The 20,412-nt window shown below is 33.8% G+C and overlaps 1 protein-coding gene and 1 pseudogene across 2 annotated transcripts in view; both read left to right on the top strand.

Moving 5' to 3' along the window:
- The first annotated feature begins 7,343 nt into the window (after positions 1–7,343).
- LOC148945444 (longitudinals lacking protein-like pseudogene) lies at positions 7,344–11,603 on the top strand (annotated as a pseudogene). The gene is made up of 3 exons (XR_016142716.1): positions 7,344–7,413; positions 9,494–10,124; positions 11,547–11,603. The product of XR_016142716.1 is annotated as a longitudinals lacking protein-like pseudogene (transcript).
- A 181-nt stretch (positions 11,604–11,784) lies between these two features.
- Positions 11,785–20,412, top strand: part of LOC148945443 (uncharacterized) — a 30,569-nt gene continuing 21,941 nt past the window's right edge. Inside the window, exons 1-3 of the mRNA XM_089099044.1 lie at positions 11,785–12,054; positions 12,755–12,797; positions 17,709–17,879. Of these exons, the coding sequence (XP_088955170.1) occupies positions 11,785–12,054; positions 12,755–12,797; positions 17,709–17,879 (484 nt within the window). The remainder of the gene's footprint in view (positions 12,055–12,754; positions 12,798–17,708; positions 17,880–20,412) is intronic.

The following is a 20,412-nucleotide window of genomic DNA, read 5'->3' as shown; positions in this document are numbered from 1 at the left end:
TTTTCCCGTGCATTAGTGCATCGAACTTCATGAATTGGATTCTTTTCTTTATTCCAGTACTTTTCTGTTGTTCTAGCAATATGATTTTTCCTATAATCAGCGTCTTTTCAGTACTTTTGGATGGATGATTCAATATATTTTTGGCGAAAAGTTTCATCAGTATTGTACTTGGTTCGATCCCTTTCAATGTGTTTTTGGCAAAAAGCTTCATCGGTGTTGTACTTGGTTTGATACCTTCTAAGGGCTGACTCAATACGTTCTTGGCGAAACGTTTCATCAGTGTTGTACTTGGTTTGATCCCTTTCAATACGTTTTTGGCGAAAAGTTTCATCAGTGTTGTACTCTGTTTGATCCCTTCTAAGGGCTGACTCGATACGTTCTTGGCGAAACGTTTCATCAGTGTTGTACTTGGTTTCGATCCCTTTTAAGGGCTGAGTCAATATAATGCTCCCGAAAAGAATCATCTGTTGCATATTTCGTTTTAATGCGTTTGCAAGTGTTTATTTTATTTAAAAGTGAAGCTTTGTCATTGTTTTTGAATCTTTGAGTAACATTCGCTTTTACATCATTCTTGTTTTCTTCATAATAGTTTTTTTTTTTTGTCTGCAGAATTTTTCAGCTCTGCTTTCGGTCGTCTTTTTTCTTTAAGCCTTTTTCTTCGTTCTTTTGAAACCATTCTAATGGTTTTAGGAGACAGAAACTTGACAGTATTCTTTCAAGCTTCAGATAGGACACTCTTAATCCTATTTGTATATGTACCTACATTCCACATAAAAATACAGTTCCCGAAGGAAAGGGGCACTTGATCCTAGGACTGAAGTCCTAATCTGCAATTGGTTGCAGTAAAGCTACCAAAACAGTAGCAAAACTACCTTTTTCGTGTTCGTAGGAAACAAAATCCGTCAATTCCTTATTCAATTTCCGAAGGAAAGGGGGTACTTGATCAAAGGACCGAAGTCCTAATCTGCAAGTGGTCGCAGTAAAGCTACCAATACAGTAGCGAAACTACATTTCCTTGTCCGGTAGGACACAAAATTCGTCAACTCTTTATTCAATTCACGAAGGAAACGGGACACTTGATCATAGGACAGAAGTCCCAATCCGCAAGTGTCCGCAGTAAAGCTACCAAAACAGTAGCTAAACTACCTCTTTGTATCCCGTTATTAGGATATAAATCTTCCTTATACAAACCAACTTCTGGATGTGCCGCCTGAAACAAAGGGAAAAACTAATATGGAAAACATGAGTCTGGAGGGAAGTCGTCAGCCGATAGAATTTTGGGATAGTGAAAAGCCCATTATGGTCTTGCAGAGAAACATATTCATCATGTAAAACATTTTAGAGGCTTGCAAGGTTGGTAATTGAGGTATTCTTGAATGGTAACGAGATACAAAAAGTGCTTTTTCAGCATTTGTCAACATTTCTGGTCAATTGTTTTTTTTCTTAAAACACAATTATATATATATATATATATATATATATATATATATATATATATATATATATATATATATATATATATATATATATATATATATATATATATATATATATATATATATATATATATATATATATATATATATATATATATAATTTATATATATATGTATATTTAGAATTGTGTTTTAAGAAAAAAAAACAATGACCAGAAATGTTGACAAATAAAGAATACAGCAATATGGTATGTTTTATGCTTTAAAGTACTAAGATGTCATCTTGCTATAGAAAAAATTTCGGTTATTGAAGAGTCTGCTCTCCGTTTGATCGTGTTACTGACTGTATGTTTATAGACATTGAGAAAAAACTGATGATTACCAAAAAAAATAATTAAGAAACAAAAGCATGTATAAACTGTATATACTGTTCTATTACAACTACAACTTAATTGACTTAACATGTGATTATGTATTATTAAAATATTTTTACCTGAAATTTAAGAATTTATTTTAAAGTTTTTCTTGTAATACATATCATCAGTAGATTTTTTAAATGAAATTCTTTGAAATCATTTTGGGTCAGATGCTTCATTTTACTTCAAAACTGTTCTATGCAATTAAATAATAGCAATTTGGTATACTTTATGCTTTAAAGTACTAAAATGTCATCTTACTATAGGAAATAAATTTCCAGTATTCAAAGTCTGCTGTCCGTTTGATCGTGTTACTGACTGCATGTTCATAGACATTGAAAAAAAACTGATGATTACCCAAAAAAATCATTTAGAATGTTAATAATAGTTCAAGGGTCAGATAAAAAATTTCCTGTGTCGACACATCTCACCAGCGCCCGAGGACAGGTGTTGCAAGTTATGCCCTAGTGGTATACATGGTTCTTATGGAAGAGATGCTCGTATAAACTTCAGAGAGGGCTCATTTGCTTGGAAAGGGAAAGTTCTAGTTCACTTTTTAAGAGTCAAAAGAGATTGGAGGGCAACTACCCTTCCCCTCTCCACGCCATTTTTCTCCAAATGTATCAAATAAAAATTTTGAGTTAGCCCTTTTGTTGTAAATAGTTAAAAGGATATATAACAAAAACTCTTGTGTCAATAAAACCGCTCAGGATCTGGGGGCAGGCGTTGTAAGTTATGCCCTGGGGGCATTTATAGTTCTTATGGAAGGGATGGTCGTATAAACTTCAAAGAGGGCTCATTTGTTTGGAAAGTGTAAGTTTTAGTTCACTTTTAAGAGTCAAAAGAGCCGGAGAGCAACTAGCCGCCCCCCTCCCAAATGCATCAAATAAAAGATTTAATGCATAAATAAAATAAAATAAAATAAAAATAGTTCAAACATCAGATATTTAAACTTATGGGTTGTCACAACCCCCCCGAGCCCGGGGACAGGCGTTGTAAGTTATGACATGGGGGGATATACGGTTCTTCTAGAAGGGATGATCGTATAAACTTCAGAGAGAGCTCATTTGTTTTAAAACTGAAAGTTCTAGTTCACTTTTATAGAGTAAAAAGAGATCGAAGGGGATTTAGCCCCCCCCTCTTCCACGCCCTTACCTCCCAAAACCCACCCTATAAAAAATTTGAGATAGCCATTTTGTTACAAATAATTCAAACATCAAATAATAAAAAGGTTGGCGCAAACCCCCAGAGCCCGGGAACAAGTGTTTTAAGTTATACCACAGGATATATAAGGTTTTTATTGTTATGTAAGGAAAAGTCATATAAACTTCAGAAGTGGTTCTTTTGACTGGATATTTGAAGTTCTTGTTTCCTTCTTATAAGCCAAAAGGGATTGGAGAGAATCCCCCCCCTCTGCCCACACACACACACTGTTTTTTCCAAATGCATCCGATCAAAATTTTGAGATTGCCAGTTTGTGTGTAGTAGTCCAACGATCAGATAACAAAAGCTTCGGGGTCAACATACCCCCCCAGAACCCGGGGAGGGGCCTTAACTTATGCTGTGGGGGCATATAAGGTTTTAATGGAAGAGATGCTCGTATAAATTTTGGAGGGGACTCAAATGAAAAGCCCCCTAGTATTAAATCTGACCCCCGTAATATCCTCGCATTTGCAGCGCAAATGGGAAGTTTTTCTAAAATGGTTCTTCTAGAAGGAATACTCGTATAAATTTCAGAGAGGGCTCATTTGATTTAAAATTGAAAGTTCTAGTTCACTTTTCTAGAGCCAAAATAGATCGTAGGGTAATTAGCCCCCCCCCCCTTCATGCCCTCATTTCCTAAAACCCACCCAATAAATATTTTAAGATAGCCATTTTGTTCAACATCAATAATAAAAATCGATAGTTCAAACATTAGACAATAAAAACTTCGAGGTTGGCACAAACCCCCAGAGTCCCGGGCCAAGTTTTTTATAGTTGGATATTGAAATTTTTTGTTCCCTTTTTATGAGCCCAAAGGAATCGGAGGGCATAAAAGACGAAGAAGTAGCTTCTCAATGCATTTGTCTCATTGGAATAGTTTTAATATTTATTCAAGAATTTTGTTTAATATGCTTATAACTACAGAAATTTGAATTATTTAATCCATTAAGGATTAACAAATTGAAAATATAATAATTTGTGAGAAATATTTTCGAAAAACAACTGTACTAATTGAGATTTGCTACCTACTTTTCGGAATAAAACCTGTCACAATTGTCGTATAACCAGTCAGGAAGCAGTGGTGTCAATTCACAAAATTATGCGGTGGGTGGTGATTGAATTTTTGAAATATTCTAATCTATTAAATGAAAATAATCAAGAAAGATGATTTTACTGAGAATAAAAACAATATTAGATTTGTTCAATTCTAGAAATGGAGGGATAAGGGGCGACTGGCAATAAAATATTAGGAGGATAAAGATAGGAACTAGAATTTTCATTCTGGAGGTGGTGGTATTTTTTCGGAGAAGATGGGGGGAGGGGTTCTAATTAACAGAGCTCGCTAATTGAGTCTAATGGTAGAAAGTGGTTAACTAAAGAATTGCAGCCTAAAAGAACCTTAACCCAAACGCTGATTATTACCTTTTATAAGATACGCCTATTATTTGAATTTAAGCTTAGCAATGCCTTGATTAGTTACAACTCCAGTTGAAAAACTAACCCTGTCGATATTATTTTTTTTTGTCACTTATTTCTCATCAATAGTTTGTTCGTAATGCCAAGCAAATAAAAGTGAAAATGAAGTCAATAAATTTAATGTCATTTTCTTTACTTTACGAAAAAAAAATTGAGCTATGATTTCAATATTATTACTTGATTAAAATATTAATTCAAGATACTCCAAAATGGGGGTAACAATTAAAAGAGACCTGATACTCTGATTAATAGAAACACACTGCAATTATGTAGTAACACATTCTTTGTTCTAGTTTTTTATATATCCAAGAATTATACCAGCAACCCTCTGAGGGTGGCTGCATTGCTGAAAAAGCGACCATGATATTTGGAAAAATAAATTTTATAGTACTACTGTTATTTTGTCGGAAATTTTTGAGATGTGATCAATAATATTCAAGGCCCCTCCCCAATACAGAGCCTTTCCTGGATTTGGGGGTGGCCGAGGAATAATACTTTACAGTACCCCCTCGCGACTCAAATATAAGGGAAAAAAACAAACCAAAGTCAGATGAAACTTCTATGTTTGCTCTTTTACTTTTACTACTAAAAACTCATCGCAGCACCAAGCCGCCTGGGACCACCACAGCTGCAGGCGCTCCTCCTCCATCGTTATCTATTTAAAACCCCCTTCTTTACACCATACCAAGAAGTCCCCTTTTCCCTTAAATCCTAATTTACGACGTCTTCATCCCCTACCGCAGAAGATCTGCTTTTCGTTTAACCCTTGGTGATTAGCCAAAAAGCACAATCTTCGGCACTTAGTCATCTTTCATACGCAGAACATGCCCTAACCACCATAACCTTTCTTTCATTATTGCCCTAGAAAGTGAGATTAAACCTCATTTTTCGCAGTTGCAATTCGCAAAATTCAAAAGTGGAACTATCCAAAAGTTCTCCGCTGTAAATACTTGGTAATATTTTATCGCTACTTAAAATGCGTTGACAACAATTTGAGTTGGAAAAAATGTTGGCTGACATTGATAAATTATTGGGATAAACAATAAACTAAGACAGGGGAACAGTTAGTTGGGCTGACAGCCCCTGTCAGTGGCTAGTTTTTTTTTTGGATCTGAGCTGAACAGGACGGTTGGTACTTATTCATAATTTGGATGAAGCGAGCTTCAGCCTGGGCAAATATTTCTTTTGAGAGATAAGTTGAGGCTATCTCACTGGCAATATCCGACTTCTGTTGGGGTGGCAGGGTGACTTTTATCAGAACTAACATGTTTAGCATAGAGAGGCACATATCAGATAAGTGGTTTTCACTATTTGGGGATTGGGTTGACGCTTCTTGCCTATGTTCTTTCCTCGACGGGGGTATTAAAGGGGGATAATCGTTCTCGTTGATGCAAAGGGGAGACATACTTTTTGTTTGGGCTTGAATGCTTCGTATTTTTGTTTTCCTTAAGGCTTGGTGAATGAGGAACTGGGGAGAGCTGGCTGCTCGGGGGGGGGGGGGGTACTCGATTGATGTACACCAAGGGAAACAGGTACCAGAGAATCTGATTTATTACGCTTGTTTGAGACTTGACTTTGTATTACTCTAGCCTCCATAGCCACAAAAGCGTAAGGTATTGACCTTTGTTTGGCGCTTTTTAGAGCGACAGCTCTTTGTTTGTATGATGGACATTTACACTTATTGTCCAATCTATGAGGTCCTATGCAGTTAATACATTTGGGTTCTTCTTTGGGGCAGGTAGCATCCTCATTATGTTGTTTATCACACTTTGCATAGGTTATAGCATTCGAAGAGCAAAATTTAGCTATCTGCCCTAGCTTTGAACTTTTATGTCATTGGATAGGCTTCAGCTGCTAGGCTTTGAAGGCTTTTCTTGGCCAAACAACAGCAAAGGTTGATTCAGGTTTGCCTCCTCGTTCAGACCAAATAGAAATGAGTTGCTGCTTATTTTGCCGGTAGTATCAGGTTTACCTAATCTAGAGACACTTGACACTGATATAGGCTCCCTTCGGTTATTTGTTAGCCCAGTGGCCAGCTCTTGTAGGGCTATGTCTCTTGGGATATTGTAAATATCGATTTTTGTCTCCTTTTTGGGAGGAGACCAATAACCACTCTTGTTTCACATAATTAAAATATTATTAGTTATCAGAAGTTTTTCAGATGCAGCTTTATCCTTCAGAGAGATTAAAATTGCACGATTTTTATTAATATTTAGTGAGAATTCTAATTTAATTATTTTGAAAATCGCCAATCTGATTTAAGCAATATCTTTGACAATAAAAGTTTGCTCGGCAAAAATGTCTAAGTACATTTAGTGGGGGAGATATTGTGGTCTTTCTTGGGCCGGGAATTGAAGGGTTTTGCTGGAGAAATGTTTTTACATTTATTGGCATTCCGAGGGAGAACTTTTTAAAAGTCTTGCGTGGGGGTTTTTGTGTTGGAAGTAACATCCTACAAAGGGGGAATACTCTTTATTGTAGTATTAGCTCCAACAGTTATCATGGTTTCATCCATGAAATCTGATGGGAAGGATCGGAAGAAATCATATTCGGGTTTAGAAACTGTTGATCCTGTTCTTGTTAAGGAGGGGGTTCTTGATACAGACAGAGAAGGAGATTAGAACGGACATACTATTTCATATCCTGGTCCTATAACAAGGTTTCCCTTCTTTGGTGGCGTCTTAGGTGGGATCAAAACATATATTGTGTGGTTTTTGGCTTTATTTCTTGATTTTCAAATTCATCCAAAAGAAAATTGTTTCGCAACTGCGCAACGGCGACAGCGACAGAAAAAATTCAAAATAAGGGAATTTTGAAATCTTGGTGGAATTTAGACTGTATATTATCAGTTATAAAACACACAAGGAAATTCAAACACCAAGGTGAGTAAGTATAATAAAACACATTATGTTTATTAATTAGGAAAATAACATACTAGACTTGGAAAAATGTATTTGACACTTAATTTTGAGGCAATAATCCACAGTTCAAATTTTGCAATGTCACATGGGTTTGTTGATCAAAATGAATTTCAAATCTAATTTATAATGAAATACATTGAATTTTATTGGTTACACCCCAGGTTTTAATACTAAAACTAAACTGTATAAATGTTGATATAAAAATCCTTGCAAATTATGAAAGCATAGCCTATGCCCTATTGTTCAACATTCATAGAGACAAAATTATTAGCCTATCAAGCTAGGTATATTTACAAATTGAAATAGAATATCAAAGCTTTCAAAGGAAAATACATGCACTGAGTTGCTTTTTAATTTCTAATTGTGTTTCAATTTCTTGCGTTTCAAGTTTAAATTTCTAATTTAATTTCTAAATTAATTTTCATTTTTGTATTTCAATGGTAGGAAATATTGGCATAATATCTAGTACACCCAGATAAGAAAATAACATTTCATTCAGTTAGTTTCCTGTTTTCAACAAGAAAGGAGCTCCCAACAATTTTTTAGGTATACAATGTTCAAACTGCTGTTACTTGGTTATTTATTGCAAAAAAAAGTTGGGTTTGGCACAAATACATCAATATACGTCTGATTTTATCTTAATTCTAGTCACATCAGCTTTTTCTTGATAAAATTAAATTAGAATGGCAACATATATTACATCATTAAAACTGTTCCAAGTGTCAAAAATTGTTCCAAGTGTCAAAAGCGTTCCAAGTGTCAAAAATTCTTGTTTAATGTAGTAGAATACCAGGTGCACTAAAAATGTTCCTTCAGTCAAATTCAACCATGGATAATGGCTTCTACAAGTTGATTTATTTCTTTTGCAAATACCTAGCAGTAACCTTGTCAAAATGTTTGACAGACAGCAACAGGCCCTGTCAAAATATAGGTGACTGTCAAGACTTCACTAAACATATAAAACAAATGAGAAATAATTGGTGTCAAAATTCCAGGGTCCACTGACAAAAATATAGCTGTCAAATTTATTGGTGTAAAAAATGCAAAAGTTCACACAGAAGTCTTTTTTCCCTTTCTTTAGATCTTACCAATGGAACTAAAAATTTTTTATCAAATTTGGAAAATCTTATTTTCTGGGGGGGAGGGTAAATGCCTAGAACCATGTCATAGAAATATCAAAAGCCCCCCCCCCCCACAAAAAAAACAACAAGAAACTAACCTATGTTTTGGATGAAGCTAAGAATCAGCATATAAAATCCACTAAATCAAATATAATAGCAATAAATTTCTTGAAATCCACTCCCATTTTCCTAGACCCTATTCCTTCCAAAATGCTAGTGAAACAATTTTGTTATACCTAATTTGTTATACTAAATACTATTTGTATTTAATACTGTATATTAAAATTTGTTAAACCAATTTTGTTATACTGAATACTACATACTTGAAACAACTTTGTTAGTTTTATTACTTCTACTTTTTTAATAGTGTTTTATACTTTTATACATTAACTAAGGTTGAAGAAAAACAAAGAAATAAGTATATAAGTGTTGAATACACCAGGTTCCACCCAAAAGTATTCCCCAAGTATTTCAACACATTTCAAATACACCTGGTTCCACTGGCGTGTATTCCCTAAGTATTTCAACACATGTTGAATTGGGTTCTGACTTGCATTGAAAACAGGTAACTTTTTTGTTGTGTCAAATTTGTAGGTGAAAATGCTCTAGTTTCAGAAAATCGGAGTTTTGGACCCTTTTCAGATAAAACTTCAAACTTCTCATCAAACATTTAGATTCCTAGATGTTTTTCCTACATACTGAACCCTTTTTCAAACCAAAAGTTTTTAAATTAGGAGTTCTGGAGTAGGAAAACTGTTTTTTTTTTTTTACAAAAACTGTCAAATCATTGGTACCTTTACCCTACATGCACTGAGTTGCTCCTTAATTTCTAATTGTAGAGTATTTTCTTAATTTTCTCCTTTAGTGCCTATAATACTGGTGATTTTGAATATTTTTTTGTATATTTCAATCTATTTCAGCAAGTTTGTGCCATTCAACAATTTAGTCACTATTTTTGAAATGGAGCAAAAACTATTTTGTTTAAAGTGGGACAACTACCTGGATGTATTTCATGGAGCTTTGTTACCTCTATTAAACAGTGAACATTTCACAGATGTCACCCTATCATGTGACAGCCAAAGCATCAAATGTCACAGACTTGTTCTCTCATCTTTTAGTTCCTACTTTGAAACACTGCTTCTAGAGATTTCACATCCCCATCCTATTATTATTCTAAAGGATGTGAAATTTCATGACATGCTAGCTTTGGTGAATTTTATGTATACAGGTGAAGTGACTGTTCCACAAGCTCAAACTAGTTCATTAATAAAAGTGGCTGAAATGCTTAAAGTTAAAGGTCTTGCTTATCCTGATGAAACAGTTAACCAGATACAGAAACCTAGCTGTCTTGCTCAAAATACTCAAATGACTCAACCTGCTGTAAAGAGAAACAGAGTAGATACAACCTTTGAAGACAACCTCTTGGCTGGAGATTCTTCGAGTAATCTAGAACCTCCTGTAGCAGATACCTCAAATGATAAGCTGGTAAACTATCCTGCTGAAGCCAGTTTCTCTGTTCATCAAACAGATATTGCTGCGCGCAACCCACTGGTAAGTTTTTTTTTATTATTGTGGTTCACTTTATTCAAAGTCATGTGACCAAAGGATGGCTTATGTATTTGATTTTATTTCAATTTCAGGAAGCAACTAGGCTAGGTTGAATTCAAAAGGTAACATGATATTTGTGTAATACCTAGACACTAGAATCTCAATCCCCACCTGAAAAATATCTTTGGCTAGAAATTTATTAACTTAACAGTTAAAAAGTATTAAGTGTTTGGTCTGATTTTATTATTAAGATTTTCTTCTTTGATCAGACATTACTTTTTTCTCAGATTCTGGTTTTGTTTAGTTCAAAGTGCCCATAGGCTACCATTATTCTCCCTGATCTTTGCCAAAATTGCATAAATTTAACTTTAATTTAACTTAAATTAACTTAACTTTAAATTAACTTAATTTAACTTAAATTTAACAAAGAAGAACCCAAATGTATTAAAAAGGCCCTCATAGTTTCGATAATAAAACTTTATAACAAAACAAGATATAAAACTTTTTACTAACCACTGATGGGCACAGCATACTGGCTGAAGTTTCTCAACAGGCACTGCAATCTTGCGAGGGGGTCATTTTGTTGTGGATTGAAGGGAGAAAAGTATTTTGGGGATTGGGTGGATCAGAGGTTTTCTTGCAAAATCCATGAGTTTCTCTCTTCTTTTTTTCAGAGTTTACATTTTAAACTTTGTCAACAGCTCTTTCTGCCTGCTTTGATACTATCATTAGAGCTCTTTGCAATACTGGCGTTTTTTTCAGTCATCAGTCTAAAATGCCATACAGGAGCTGCATATTCCAGAATTGGGTGAATAAAAGATGTAAATATTCAGAGGAGGGGAGCCATGTTTTGACATAAGCTTGAGCATCTGCAGCCCAGTATTACCATTTTCTACTAGACTAGATGTCTTTTGCTTCCCATTTTAAATCTCTGGTAATAATAAAAGGTGTGGCCTTTTTCCAGTCCTGTTAAAAATCTGCCAGGAGATGTCTCTACCACATAGGTTAAAATTTTAAGGAAACTATGTTTTCAGGTCACTGTTTTTCCTTTTTTATTTAAGATAGGAACAGAGCCTTAACTCTTTTTGTTTACATGGGTCCTGGCCATGTGTAACTTTTTTTGTATTTTTAAGACCTTTTTAATTTCGTACCCTTCAACATGCTAAGATAAGGATTTGGCTAAATTGCCTTTTCATTTCTTTGTGGGAGATATGTCCTCGTAAAGTTGCTCTGGCATAGACAGTCATATTAGGAATTCCCCTGGAATAACTATCTTCATTTGCAGTAAACAATTTGAAAAAGATATTTATATCATATATGTTTTAATAAATATTACTGAGCTATCAAAATATGTCTGTTTTCATCTGAATAGGATCAAGTAAGGTCTATAGAAAGTAATCTTAATTTTGTCATAATATTTGATAGATTCATCTATCAGTTTATAAACTATCTACTTTGGATGGAAGATTAAGCTTTGTTTAGGATGGACTATAGAAAATCTGTCGACAAGTGAACTGAAATTATTTTTATACAATTCTGAATTTTTTTTTACTATTCTATGTCAACTTTGCCTCTCAATGAGACTGTCTGTGCTTTACTCCAATTAGCCATGGCTCCGAAGTTTTTCATCACAGTCCACCAGGTTGATTTTAATTCAAAATCTATGTCAACTTTGCCTCTCAATGAGACTATCTGTGCTTTACTCCAATTAGCCATGGCTCCAAAGTTTTTCATCACAGTCCACCAGGTTGATTTTAATTTAAAATCAACAAAAATAACAATGATATTATCCTTTGATAACATTAATTTTTATTTGGATTGTTTTTTTCAGCTAATCAAAGATGAATTTGCTGTAGGTATTGACAAAGGGTGGGACAATAGTCCTGGTCAGTTTGAAGTTGATGGAGAACATTTTGACAATGGCAGTGAAAAAGTAAGCATTTGTTTTTCTTTTATTAGTTTTTAGCTTTTTTTTTCTAAGCACTTGATTGATGTGTTCACTAATATCAATGCTAATATTTACAATGTTAGTATTAACAATAATATTTATCAATGTTCAAATTTAAATTTCTTATTAGTCTTTTTTTATTCTTATTTTGCACTTCTTGTTTTTAAAGCTAACAGGCTTATTCAAACCTTTCGGCAAGTGGGTTGGGCTCTTCAACTTGTTTAGATTGAAGTTCCATGTATGTTCTTTTTCTCTACTTAACATAAATTGGAATTTTGCATATACTTGATCCTTTTTTAGCATTTTTCACACAAGGAAAGGGGATAAAGACCCTTAATAACATGCATTGTTACACACCATCGATGGGATACCCCTCTGCTCTTTCTGTCTATAAATATATAAGTGCATCTCATGAAATATTAATAAATTTTCGATGAAACGGCTTCTGAGGTGAAAGAAAATTTTTATAGATGCATTTTCCCTTTCTTCTTTGTGTTATAACCTGGTAGTTTCGGGGTTGTATTTTTTTATTTTGTTTATTTTTTAATAATAGCAGTTAAATTCATATCAATAATAACAGGATTGACATTACTTGAAGATGTGTGGTTAAGTGTTTTATATTTTAATCTATTACAACCCTAAAGATTTGCCCATACTTATTTGTGTAATTTTTCTTTTTTTTAAGCTTATCGGGAATCAGATTTTGGAAAGAACAGAGAGCAAACCAGGTTAGTCTCTCCTTGTTTAATTAAAAAGTAAGGAGTAAAAATATTTACTGTTTGTTCATCTCTTTTTTCTTTATTTATTTTGATTAGAGTAATCAACAATCACAAGAGTAGTAACTTCCTTAAATTGCTATTGCAAAATTAACATAAAATAAAAACCCGTTTAGTAAAATTGGTTATACGAGGAAATATTTGTAAAATAAGGTGCTCCGTAGGAAACATTGGGCAAAATTGCTGTTTCAGAGATGCTCTTTAGCTAGAAGACCAATTGAGCTTTTTTTTTGGTCTATATTATTTCTTGAGCTTTTCATAAAAATTTTTTAATATTTGGATTTTTCTAGGCTTAAAAAGGTAATACCCCATCTCTAATTTGAAAACCAATAGGTAGAAATTTTCTTAAACTGAATAAACCCAAGTCTTGTTAAAATATTATTTAGTTTAGGTCATATAAATTGGATAAACACTTGTTTTACTTATAATAAATAGGCTTTGATTTTCTTAGGGCCAAAAGCAGGGGATAATTTGGGCCCAATCTCCTGGCACATCTAATTTCTGGTCAAATCATATTATCTAGCATTTTCTTTTATTTACAATCGTCCTCTCTCTTGCTATAAAAAAAATTATGACTTCCAATTTATTTATTTTTTTATGATAAAACTTCTGCAAATACTCTCACTTATCAGCAGAAAAAAGAAAAAAAGCACCTTGTATGTCCTCTGCAATTTTTTCCGCTTTTATCTGGGGGTGGGCGTTAAAATAAACGTATATTTTGCCCTTTGTTTATTGTAGTGACAATAGTTGGGTGCGTTGCCTTTTTCTTATTTTTTTTACTGCCCAATGTGTCTGTCGTAATACTATCCTATACACCTCTACAAACGTTCTAGGCCTATCAGAGCGCTAAAGTGTAGAGGTAGAGGTAAGAAGAGGTAATTAAAACTTGTAAATATTGGAATATTACCTAATATAAAATTCTGTGTTTGGTTAAAGATAGTCTACAGTCCTTAACCAAACACATAATTTTATTTCAGGTAATATTCCAGCATTTGGACTTTTCATGCTGAAGAGAAGGAAATCGGCACTGATTTACCAAATCGGCGCAGATAATATTTACGGTACATGTGTTCTAGGCTTTAGTAGACTACTTAACATTGCTACAGACCCACAGGCCAAATGATAATGCTTTCTGATACTCTTTTAGTGATTAAATACTACTACTAATAGTTCACCGCAGCACCAAGCCGCCTGAGGCCAACACAGCTACGTGCGCTCCTCCTCCATCCCATTCTATTCACAGCCTCCCTTTTTATACCCTCCCACGAAGTTCCCATTTGCTTTAAATCTTTCTTTATTACGTCTTCCCGCCTCAGACGAGGACGACCTGCTTTCCTTTTAGCCCTAGACGGTTGGCCGAAAAGAACAATCTTCAGCAATCTGTCGTCCTTCATCCGCACAACGTGCCCTAGCCACCTCAACCTTTATTTCAATATAGCCCTACGGAGCGGTATTGAACCACATTTTTCGTACAGCCTGTTGTTTGAAATATGGTCAGTCTGCCGGTTACCCAGAACAATCCTTAAGCAATTTCTCTGGAAAACATCTGTGTTTAGCTGTGAAAAAAACACTGTGAAAAAAATAGTTTTTTAGCTGTGAAAAAAAAAACGCTATTCTGCTTTTAACGTCTTCACTGCTCCCACCATCTATACTGATACTACTACCAAGGTAAGTGAAACTGCTCACCTGATCAACCTTTTCATCTTCACTTATTCCAAGCCTTAGTGACTTACTCTTATTAACATTAATTTTCAAACCTATTCTAGCACCCTGAACTTGCAAAATGTTTAAAAGTTCATTCATTTTGCTCACACTTTCATCTAGGATGCTTAAATCATCAGCATAATCTAAGTCCAGGATACTTTTTCCTTCCCCTTTAATTCCGTGGTCTCCCATTGCCTTTCCTGTGCTCTGCTACACAAAGTCCATGAAAATAATCCATATAAAGGGGGATAGAACACAACCCTGCTTAACTCCTGATTTAATGCGAAACCAGCTACTAACCTCATTTCCTACCTTAACTGCAGCAGTGTTATTCTCGTACACAGCATTAATTACTTTAATGTAAATGTCTGGTATACCATAAAAGGATAAAACCTTTACTAAAACTTTCCTATCATCAAAATTGAACGCTTACTTTTAATCTATAAAACTGAGGACTAAAGATGTTTGACAACTCAGGCACTTCTCAATTATTAACATTAGAGTGAAAATTTTGGTCGGCACATCCTTTACCTTTTCTAAAACCGCACTGTTCATCTCTTAAAACTTTGTCTACGGCATCTCTCATTTGAAAAAGTATCATATTACTAAGTAATTTGCTTCCTACAGAGACCAGACTAATTGTTCGATAATTACCACGCTCAGTTTTATCACCTTTCTTATAAAGTGGCTTGGTTAAGGTTTTCCTAAAATCGTTAGGTACCGTACTTCCCCTTTTTCCAAAATCATATTCATAATCTTGAGTAACTTATTTCAAACCTCAGAGCTTACATTAACTGTTCATTAAAAGAGAATAGGTTTATGTAAATAAGGTGATACGCTGCAAGAGAGGGGCTATTCAAATAATTTGTCACTCAACTATAAACACTTAAAAATGAACTTAACGAGTGCAATTAACAAATATATTACTTTCTTACGTCCTATGTATCCAGTAAAAACCCCAATAACAATATCACATCCAAGTCTGTTTCTCCCTGCCTTTGGGTAGTTTTGCGCGATGTTAACTACAGAATGTCAGTGGCGTAATTTCATCAAAATCCTGGGAGGGGGAGTTGGAGCTAATTTTCCCAAATCAACTGAAAATGAACGCGAAGAATAAAAAATGAGCTATAAAGTACCATAAAGGCAAATATATATTATAGAAAACTGACCTGATTCTCTTGATGCTTGGATTATGCAGGCTTATCTTTGATTTGACAAGTTTTTTATTGCAAAAAAATGAATTTCATTTGGGGAGGGGGGACAAACCAGGGTCTAGAGGGGGCAATTGCCCCGTAGCAAATTACGCCCCTGCAAGGCGTCATAAAATATGTCAGTAAAATATAGGTAAATACGGGTGAAACGTGTAAAACAGGTAAATTATAAACTTTACTAGGGTCCGTAAAATTTCGGTAAAAAACGTAAAAAACCCAATAACCGTAAAAAACCCAATTTTACTGTGGTCGATTTTACCATTTACAACACTAGCCTAAACACATTAAACTTTATAGAACATAATCTTTTGCTTAAACTTTCTCTCACATGGTGCCCTATGGAACACCGAAGGAAGCAATTGAACAAATAAAGATTTTCTACATTTTGAGTAATAATACCCCCTTTGGCTGCACTATGCAGCCGAAGGGTATACGTTGATTGTTGTGTTTCTATATCATATTGGTTTATCATTATAATATATTATGCACTCTTTGGCCTAAGAGTGATATATTTTTTTTATTATTGGAAAAAAATCATATGACATCCACTTCAGACCTCCTTAACATATATTTTAATGCTTTCTGCTTTCCTTATTTTTTTCTTATTTTCATATGATATTTAACTCAAATAATTGCTTGTGCAAATCCCTCCTTTCTATTAAACATAAAGTATTTACGCGAATATTACTAGCTGTGTTTCTAACTTTCCTCCAAAACATCATCCAGCGAGTTCACCAATTATTTTCCTAAGATTGTTTGATCCATCTCCTACATTGCAAATTTGACACTCTCTAATTTGATGTTTAACTTTTGCTGGAAAGTTCCTCTCAAATTCTCATACTGGAGTCTACCAACGTCAAAGTATCCTGGTAAGTAGATATCCTTCCCAAGTTGTATCTTTAGGTTAACCCTAGTCATTGCTAGCTGGTTATCTTTACTTTTAACATAATTAACAATACTCCCATGTACCTAGGTATCCTATTTACCCCCTAAGGTTATTGATCATGTCAGTTCCATGGTAGATTGACAGAATAATGCCATTTGATCATTTTGTGGAATAGGGAACCGGGATTCGGTCAGGTCAGTGGACAGAATAATTAATATAATGCCTGCAGTTGGATTGCGGAATTTTTATAAACTGGTTTTTATGTACACATATTATAAGTGGTGCCTTCCAGACTATTTTACAGGAATTTTTTCATGAAAGGTCGAATGTTCATTCTCACGAAACTCGGACCAGATGAGATATTGAGGCTGCTTGCCTATTTTCAAATAGGACTGCTTTTTCAGTTATTTGTAGAGGGAATCAGCTATGGAATAAGCTTATCCCGAGTGCCTAGGAATTACCCATTAATCAATTTAAATCGGAGTTACGCGTGGGGTTGCCTGGTAAGTGTACCATCGAAACAGATTGATATTTATGGAATTAGAAATGATAGTAAATGTATGTATATAGATATATATATATATATATATATATATATATATATATATATATATATATATATATATATATATATATATATATATATATATATATATATATATATATATATATATATATATATATATATATATATATATATATATATATATATATATATATATATATATATATATATATATATATATATATATATATATATATATATATATATATATATATATATATATATATATATATATATATATATATATATATATATATATATATATATATATATATATATATATATATATATATATATATACAATTAATTATTACAATTACATGAGATCTAATTCAATGTCTAAATGTTTTTTTTTCAATTTTTTCTACAATTAAGTTTTCTTTTCTCATTTTTGTAGGACCATGTAATGATTAATATTTGTTCTTCATAATTTTTAATGACAGAAGGGTTACATTTGTGAGGGCTTTAATGTTGATTTATTTTCATTTTTTTTTTAGAAGTTGAAGAACCATTCCCAGATTTCAGTGAGGATATTTTTGGAAGGAAATATCCTATTTTATCACCCAAAAATGAAGATATTCCTCTGGTGGTTTCTCCTGACGTATCTGAACAGCTTAATTGTAATCTCAAGTCTTATGAGCTTGAGTCAAGTATTCGTGAGAATGAAGGTGAGTTTTCGAACAATATTGTTTTCTTATCATTCAATCCAGAATCCATCTGACGTGCTCCAAAAACCTGCTAGAAAATGGTGTAAATTTCTTATTTCCACTCTAAATGTATATAGCGAAAGTCCATGTTGGGTATTTTCGTGGCAGAGAAGTGTATGATTAGGGCACCATGGACATCAAAATGAAAATATATTTCCCCCATCTTGGATTTATATATTCCTGACAACGGTGATTTTTTACGATTATCATTTTAGCTGTTATTAAAGCATTAAGATCATTTTGATCGTGTAAAATTTCTCCTTAGTTGCCACACTGAATTGTGTAGTGAAAAAGGAAAAAAAAATGTCCTTTTTACACTGAATGCAGAACAAAACACTTGTACCGCCCATTTTACGAGCATCCATTGATTCAGGTTTTTTAATAACCATTGAAGTTGTACAACTCTTTTCCATTGAAGAGATAAAGAACAGTGAGAACATGTCAATATTAAGTAAGATTAATGATGTTTATCAAATCAGAAAAAAAAGAATTAATATAATTTTTGAATAGTCATGTAAATAGGTAAATACAACTAAATAGGATAGCCTAATTGGTCTTTCTAAAAATTCACCTGTAGGTAAGTCAATTGATAAATAATTTTGAAGTGAATCTCGAAGAATTTTAATAAATAACACATTGATGCATAGCTTAAATTTTTAACTGTTCAGTGGTATCTACATTTTTCAAAAGAGTTGTAATCATATGTAAATCCAACAAAAATATACAAATACAACAGATCCTAACAAGCTGTATGTACTAGTAATCATAACAAGCCATGTCCTAACCATTAGTAAATACCAACTGTTTTCATCACATCATCATCACGTTAAATCTTCATCAATTTGCAAGGTGATCATTGAAGCTCGGCATCCTTTTTTTTGGGGGGGGGTTCATTTTTCTAGCCCAATTAATTTCTAAGATAGGAAAATGCCCCTTAACTGGGATTAAAATATTGATGAGGTAGGAAAGCCAAAATACCTCCCTTTGAGATACCTTAGGCTACTATTTGAGACACAAAATTGGTATTGCCCTCACTAAATGTTGTTATATTTTACGTCTATTGCTGAAAGTTTTTTCTCGTAATTCTTCTAGTTTCCAAGATAGCAATCCCGAAATCCTTTAAAAGTCTTGGAAATTGTTGGGAAAAAAGCTAAAAAATTTTTGCCAATAAATGGTATATCATTTACAGTGGAACGATATGCAAACATTTGACGAACTTTAAAGTACATAGTATCTTTTGATTTACTTCAACATCATTAAAAACATGCTATGAAAACTCCAACGTAATACCTCCAGCTTTTCATGGAATATTGCATATACGCCTTTTTGGCAATCTAATTTCACATACTATCTTATTTAGCTCAGTTGTAGAAGCAGTAGTAGTTGTTAAAGCCCTTCAAGTTTCACCTTAATACCGTTGATGAGAGGACATGATGATAGGATAAACCTAAACTCTTTTGATTTAGTTCAATACTAGTAGTTGTATCCCTGAAAGTTTCAATTTAATACCATATGCTGTTGCTAAAATATTTTTGTTTCCTTATTCTTTCCTATATTTCTCAAAACTTTGACTTACATACCCATAACCTTTTTCTAGACTGAGGCTAAAACATGGCTCCCTTTCTTTTGAAAATAACAATTTCAATGCTTAGTTACTTACTTAAGACGAGGCAAAAGCTATTCAGCCCAACTGGGTATCATGAAGCTGCTGGACCAAATTCTTCCATTGGGCTCTGTCATCCGTGAGTTGTCAAATAAACTCTGTCACGCCTTGTGCGTAGTGTGACCATGCATTTGGAATCCCTCAAAAGCGGTTCTAAATCCTTTCTGACAACGTTGTGCCAAGATTTCATCTGGCCACCTGGTTTTTTATTCCATGAGAAAGTGGGGGCTGCTTGTAGTACCTCACGTGTCAGGGTCTCTTCTGGTTGCCTTATTAGGTGACCTAGCCACTTGAGACGTCTTTTCTTTATCATGGTTGAAACGTCACGCTTTTGTCCGCATACTTTCATCAGCTGTTGGTTGCTGATTCTTTGCACCAGCTGTCTGTTGCTAATGCCCAATGGACATAAACAATACAACAACATGACAAAATCAATATATAAACATTAACAACTTGTATAACTTATAGCCCTTGGGCCGAAGATTCTGGTGGGGTATCTCACACGTGATCACAGATTCACACGTGATTTACAGAGTGATCACCATGCACAGAAGCATTGTGATAGAAACGTTCTGTCATTTTGAGATAAAATGGTTACTTTGAAAATTTCACTTTGATGTCTTTTTAAGGAAAGTAATTAAAGGGGGCATGGAACGGGTGATTGGTCGACCTATCGTTTTTTACTCCTTAAATGGACACTCAAAATTTTATTCTCTGTTTGAATGAGCCACCTCCGAAGTATTAACTACAGTTTCTTCCATACGAAATGTTGAATTGGTTTAGTAAAATATACTGTTGATTTTTTTTTTATGTCAATTTTATTTATATTTT

Source organism: Artemia sp. Qi Xiang Cuo, chromosome 13, assembly GCF_049724085.1.
Source record: "Artemia sp. Qi Xiang Cuo chromosome 13, ASM4972408v1, whole genome shotgun sequence".
NCBI lineage: Eukaryota > Metazoa > Arthropoda > Branchiopoda > Anostraca > Artemiidae > Artemia > Artemia sp. Qi Xiang Cuo.
The sequence above is the reverse complement of the archived record's forward strand: the minus strand, read 5'-3'. Positions and strand labels throughout refer to the sequence as shown.